We start from the raw sequence: 6315 nt of genomic DNA, 5'->3' as shown, positions 1-6315 counted from the left end.
CAGAACTGGCATTTAACCCAGTCATTTTCACTCTTTGCTGCAAAGACAACACACATCCAGCCTCAAGAACAGCTGCTCAGTAAGCTCCACTTTGCCTCAATTCAAGGGGAATCCTAAAAAAGCTGTCTTCAGGTTCTCCTTCTGGCCCCTTGTGGAGCAGGAGGTGACTTCTATTCCATGGTCAAAATATTTGGGGTGAGTGGAGACCTGCCCAGGATGGACCTGCAGCACCTCTGGTGTCTCCACACCTCTTGTTGTGTATCAATAAAAACCAAATCAACAGAAAACACAAGCAGAACTCATGGCAAGCAGTTGTTTCTGATCCATGGTTTCTCAGCTCTGGCAATACACAGTCACCAGCATTTCAAAACCTACCCAGGAAGAAGAGCTTTGGTTCCTATAAATTGATCCAAACTCACGTATCGGCTAACAAAATATGAGCATGTGATCAGAGCAGAAGGGAGAAAAATAAGTGGTATTTAAGAAATGTTCTAATTACTTCAGCGGCAATGCTTGGCTCCAGAACAACTCTTTAACCATCCTGTTAGAGCTGTGCACCACTCTGACRAGGGCAGTGTGCAAACAAATATCAGATGTTTGGCAGTAATCAGAAAAATCAAATATGGTACCTAGGAAAAAACCCAACAGCGTCCGGTTTCATCTGCATTCACACCAGGTAAAGCAAGAATAAGTCACATAAAAACATCATTGTCCATGGACAATGCAGATGCAACACATAAGTGATACCACAAACCTGTAACAAGGTTTAAAACAGAGAATCTTTAGTAATATTTTAGAGTGAAGCAGTTCTGAGCTGCTGCTGTTGTGTTCCCAGCTACAAGAGCAGAAGAAATGGAGAAAGGGATCGGTGATGCTGATTTTGCAGCTTGGCTGGTTCAAAGGACTGCTGTGGCCAGAGCAGCCAACTGCACTGGTTGATGTCACTGCATAAATGAGTGACCAGCACCCAAGGGTGCTCTGACAGAATCAATGGCCCAGACGAGGACCTGAGCCCAATTTGGAGCAGCCAAGCCTTTGTCCCTTCCCTGTAACCCCAGAGGAGAGACTCCAGCACCTCACTCTCTAACTCTGGCTCGTTTTTCACATTTTCCAAGAGCCCAACAGCCAACATTCAACCACACAATTTTCTTAACCCGACTTAGGCGTCGCTGTTCAAAAGGGAAAGGCAGAGGTTAGTTCTGAAGGTGCTTGACTGCTGTACATACCCTTCTATGATCCTCCAGCTGCCTCTGTGGTAGACTTTGATCAAGCTCCTGCTGTGCRTGCAGAAAGTTCATTTTAAAGCAGAGCAACACTCAAGAGACACCAACACGTCGGAACTGACGGGGAATATCGGGGAAGGCACAGCTGGATGGGAAGGGGGAGATGAGGGAGAAGGACTGACCGTGGAGATGCCATGGAGCAGGAGGAGACCTGCCCTGGCAGCCCTGCCCTGTGCTGTGCCCCTCACACGCCCCAGGGCGTGCAGCAATGCCCAGGGTTCCAAGGAGCAGTTTGTACCCACGGGCACAGCCCCAGGGGCACACACAGGATCGGGGGGCTCAGCCCACGCATGCCCATGCACACACACACACACAGGGACACCCCCAGCCCACTGGACACACACTGCTGGGGCTCCAGCACATCCCACCGTGGTCAATGAAACTGGTTTGAGACTGGGGAGGCACTGGGACAGCCGGGGGGGGGTCCCTTCCAATGGTGGGGACAGCAGTGAGGCGTCACTGAACAGTGTTCTGTTTGGCACCTGCACGTTTCCAAATCAAATCTCTCTCAGTTCAGATTTTCATTTTCAGGAATGCAACTTCCACTTTGCCAAGCTGAAGCACATTGGGGTTTTGCTGCTTTAAAGCATCTGAAAAGGTGCAGAATAACTGGCCTAGATAGGGACCCATCAGAAACCAGGAGCCATCTCCCAAACATCTCAAATCCATTTGATGACCACTCACAGTTTCAGGCTACATTTAAACACTATTCCACAAAACTTACAAATACAAAGGTCTAAACCATCACAAACATTTCTTTTTCWGTATKATTTCATATTTACAATCTTCATGYCTATACAGCTCAGAGRGCCAACGCTCTCCCATATTTATGTGTTGTTTCCCTTAGGTTTATATGGATTTGGCATCCAATTGTACAATCCACCAATGCCATGTCTGGACGTCCCATGAATTTCAAAAGAATTTAAGATTTGATCATTTTCCTGCCCCCTTTTTTGGCAAATAATCTGCTTTATGCACAGTGATGCTGGGATAGCTCATAAAGGACATGTTCCCACATATCCAATTCCTTGAGAACCAGTGACCCTGGCAATGTGCACGGACCTTGAGCTTGTCCATTGGGGCATTTTAAATGGGACACCAGTTGCTCTGGAGATACAAAGCTTAGACTAAGAACTTCTGACACCTCTTTCCTTTAAGTATTTAAATATACAGGCAAAGGGAAAACCAAATTCTGCGTTAGGAGCCAGAGAAACAAAGTCTCATTTTGCCAGGAAATTTTGAGGAGAGACTTTTCCCAGTGCTGCCCTTAAAGAATAAGGGAAATGGCTGAAAGGAACAGACTTGGGATTAGTTTACCTACTTTTTTAATATTTTCAGACTACCACAATGCTATGCTACATTAGATTAAACCACTTCAACAAATCTACTTATTGCCATTGTCTATCTAACAGCACGCAGGAACAGACATTTCACAGGGGTTTTTACCAACGAGACACTCCACTAGGACTACTCAACACCGATATTTGTGTGCTGTACAAATATAGGTGGGTGACACACCTCTACAGGGCTCTCCGTTTCTGGAGCTTGCGGCAGCTAGTTGAAAGTAAAATGCAGAAAAATTAGTCATTCTTCCAGAATCTGTCGTCCCAACAGCAACCCAGTGGTCAACAGTGAGGGGAAGGGAGCTGGCAAAGCACTTGACTTCAGCTGAATCATCACAAATGAATTATAGCTGTAATTACTGTTTGCACCCTCCCACCCAGCTCCTAAAAGTGCCACATTTGGAAAATTTTGCAGGTATCCTTTGAACTTCCCAAACTCTTTGCATGAACTCAGAGACAACTCAAAAAAAATTGAGTTGCAGGTGCCCAGAGCTCTTTTGGGGACCTGTGACTGAAATTCTGCACATCCATCCCAGTGGGGAGGAGAGGAGGAAGCCAGGGCTGCGTATCACAAAGGAGCAGCCTTGTAATTTTAGTTTAAAAGAACATATTCCGTGGATTCTCATCTATAAACATACTTTTCCCAAGATAAAAGGTCTGTGATACAGCACCAAASAGGAGCAGTGAAATTAGGGCCTGAACAGTGACAGATTTTCAAATTGAAAACGCTGATCTTCAGCCGAAACAGATGAAGACAAGTAACTTTTATCTAGTTGAGCACARACACACAACAGAGACCTGAACATTCACATCCAACTGCTGCTTTAATTGTGGGGAAATTGCTGTAACTTCTCAGGAGCAGACAGCAGGAATAACACACTCACAATGCTGAAATCCCAAAGTGAGATGGGCACTCAGGGCTGTCAAGAGAGACAGAGGGATAGAGGGACAGAGCACAGGCTGGGAGAGMAACCCAGGAATGCTCAGAGAGAGGGCACAGACCCAAAACAAGAATAACGAGGCTCCCCTTGCCAGGATTGAGCACATCCCCACGGTGCTCCACGAGCAGGGGCTCCTTGGCCAGAAAAGCCCCTTCTCCACCTCCTGCTGCTGGACTCTGCTCCTGGCCAGCTCCCACAGCCTCTGGGAGCCGTTTCCTTGCATTGTCACCRCTCCTGGACACGTCTCAAGCATGCAAACCCCTCCTGTGGCCAAATGCAGCCGATGGGGAGGGTTCAATCCAGAGCAGCCACGGCAACAGGAAAGCAGCTCATTCCTGCTGAGGAACACACCGTCCCTGCCCTGCCCGCTGCTCCCAGCCTGGGCACAACCTGCCTGGGCCACAGGAAACATCTCTGCTCTCTCCAGGAGCTCAGGGAACAGAGCCCGTTCCCCTGCAGGGGAAATGAGGTCCCTTCCTCCCTGGCAGGTCAAGTGGACATGAGCGCTGGACTCAGGATTCCAAACAAAAGTTTCCTTCTGGACACATTCCCAGAGAAACTGTGGATTTTCCATCCCTTGAAGGACTRAGAGGTGACAAAGCTCAGACTGCTCAACTGATGACATTTCCCAAACCAGCACACAACTCCTCCAGATCTTTCCCCAAAAATCCCTCTCCGTGGGACAGCAAGGCTGACAAAAAMTGTGCTGGGAGCTGAGGAGCTCAACACTGAGCACTGTGAGGAGGCTGAGCCAAACTCCGTGGATTTGGCTCTGTGGATACACAATGGTGAGCCCAGGGATGTGCAGGAAGCCGGGTTCAATCACTGGTAGATCCCAAAATCTGGGAATTCAGGAACTGACCCAACTSCAGGCATATGGCATCTCATTACTGGGGTGGCAGGGGGAGACATTTGGCAGAGAGAAGGAAATAAAAAGGGAAAAAACACAACTACAGAGCCAGCCAAATGGCACATAAAGCTTTTGATAGCCAGGTTGTACATCCAGATGCAAGGAAACAGAGCAGAAAGCTCAGATAAATGTTACTCTGAAGCCTCTGCTTTGGCTCCTGCATTGCCATCTCCAGWATCAGCTGGAATTCCACTGGGAATGGCTGTTCAAATTGAACCCTCCAAGTCCCTTCCCAGTTTTTCCTCCTTTCTCTAAATTTCTCTGCTTCCCCTTTGAAATCAGTGCAGCTCTTCCTTGAAAAGCACACAGCAAAAGCATCACCTTGTCTGATCCATGGCACCAGACTAGAGCAACAAATTATGTTGCTGTCCTTCATAACTCTTTAAAAATACCACAGAACTCGCTGCAGCCTCCTTGCCAAGTCCCCTTTGTAAAGCCAGCACTGTTACCTTGTGGAGCTGAGGAAGAATTTGGATGGGGAATTTCTAGCCCCTGCAGATGATCTGTAGGTGTTTGTCAAACGAGCATTTGACTTGTTATGGAGAAGTTTCAGGGCAGAGGGGGAATAACTGGGACCCAGGAGCAGGGATCTGCTCTGACAAGCTTCCCACGTTCCATTCCCCCCGTGCAGACCTGGCATTTTTGGGGATGGRGGAGCTCAGACCTGCCTGAACCAGGCAGCAGGAGGGGCAGCACCTTGTCCTGTCAGGATTTGGGGGGCAGGAGCAGCCCCCCAGCTCCCCCAGGATCCCTCACCACACACCCAAAGCGGGGACAGGGCTGAGCATCCTCCCTCAGCTCAGGGATGTGCAGGCACTTTGTGAGAATGTGGCAAACCTGGCACAAGGGCTGCCAGTGCCTGCACTCACAGCTCACCATAATCAACCTTTGGGAATGCTTTCCCTCATTTCCCAGCGTTTTCAGGGCAGAAATCATGTTTGAACCTGGCCTGGGGCTTTCCAGGAGCTGGAGACCTCCATCTCTGCCCTTCAGTGGGAGTGCAACCACTTCCTCCTCCTGAAATCCTCAATCTTGCAGGGCTTCTACAGTAGCTGAATACAACAAAAACTTCCTTCACAGCCCATTTCACAGCAGCAATTTTAGTTAACCACTAAGATGGCACAACTATATATTTTTTTTTTTTTGGTGACAAGTAACTGTAAGAAATGTTCCAGTCTCCTTTTCCAAAGAGCTCACCAATTCCAGTCCGCGTTCAAAAGAAAAAAAAAAACCCAGTCCAAAGATTGCAGGATTTCTCAAGGGGAAAAAAAAATATAAGGCAGCCCACAAAAATTTATGAGTGCCTGCATTTCCTCTGCTCGAGACATAACAAGTGAAGCACTGTCTAAGTGCAGAATACACAAGAGAAATGAATGTGGAGTGAGCTCTCTACAAGGAAAATAATTCCCAAGAGCAGCCTTCCAGCTCTGAAGAGGTTAATACATTTCCTAACTCCAAAGAAAAATGCATAAACCAGCACATATTTTGCACCTTAGCCATCGTAATTTTAGTTTATCATTGCTAAAGAGCAGTCAGGAGGTTAATTCAGGCAACCCCTTTGAACCAGGATTTTCAGTTCCCTTTTCACTGACTTGAAACTTCAAGACCAAAGGAAAGAGGTGAAAAAACCCCAAAATCTGAACGCTACTGAGGGGTCTGCAAGTGTATTTTACTGGATAGAGCTGCYTATAGATATATCAGCTGCACAAAGAGGTGTCACTACTGAAAAAATAGAYAAAACCCCAAMACAATCCTAARAAAACAACTAAATAACTACAAGGKAAACTCYRGGTTATAGAGTTTTGCTGGATTTGGCTGGGTGGCTGCTGGCCCCTGCC

The 6315-nt window shown here is 47.4% G+C and overlaps 1 protein-coding gene across 1 annotated transcript in view; it reads right to left on the bottom strand.

The window, feature by feature from the left end:
• ITPR1 (inositol 1,4,5-trisphosphate receptor type 1) overlaps window positions 1–6315 on the bottom strand; it is a gene marked incomplete at its 5' end in the record, with an annotated part of 113929 nt that overhangs the window by 59984 nt on the left and 47630 nt on the right. Inside the window, 2 exons of the mRNA XM_057383646.1 lie at window positions 1227–1277; window positions 2802–2837. Of these exons, the coding sequence (XP_057239629.1) occupies window positions 1227–1277; window positions 2802–2837 (87 nt within the window). The remainder of the gene's footprint in view (window positions 1–1226; window positions 1278–2801; window positions 2838–6315) is intronic.

Source organism: Malurus melanocephalus, unplaced genomic scaffold (genome assembly GCF_030028575.1).
Source record: "Malurus melanocephalus ecotype Western Australia unplaced genomic scaffold, MMel_1.1 scaffold_648, whole genome shotgun sequence".
NCBI classification, from domain to species: domain Eukaryota; kingdom Metazoa; phylum Chordata; class Aves; order Passeriformes; family Maluridae; genus Malurus; species Malurus melanocephalus.
This window is presented reverse-complemented; position numbering and strand designations above follow the sequence as displayed.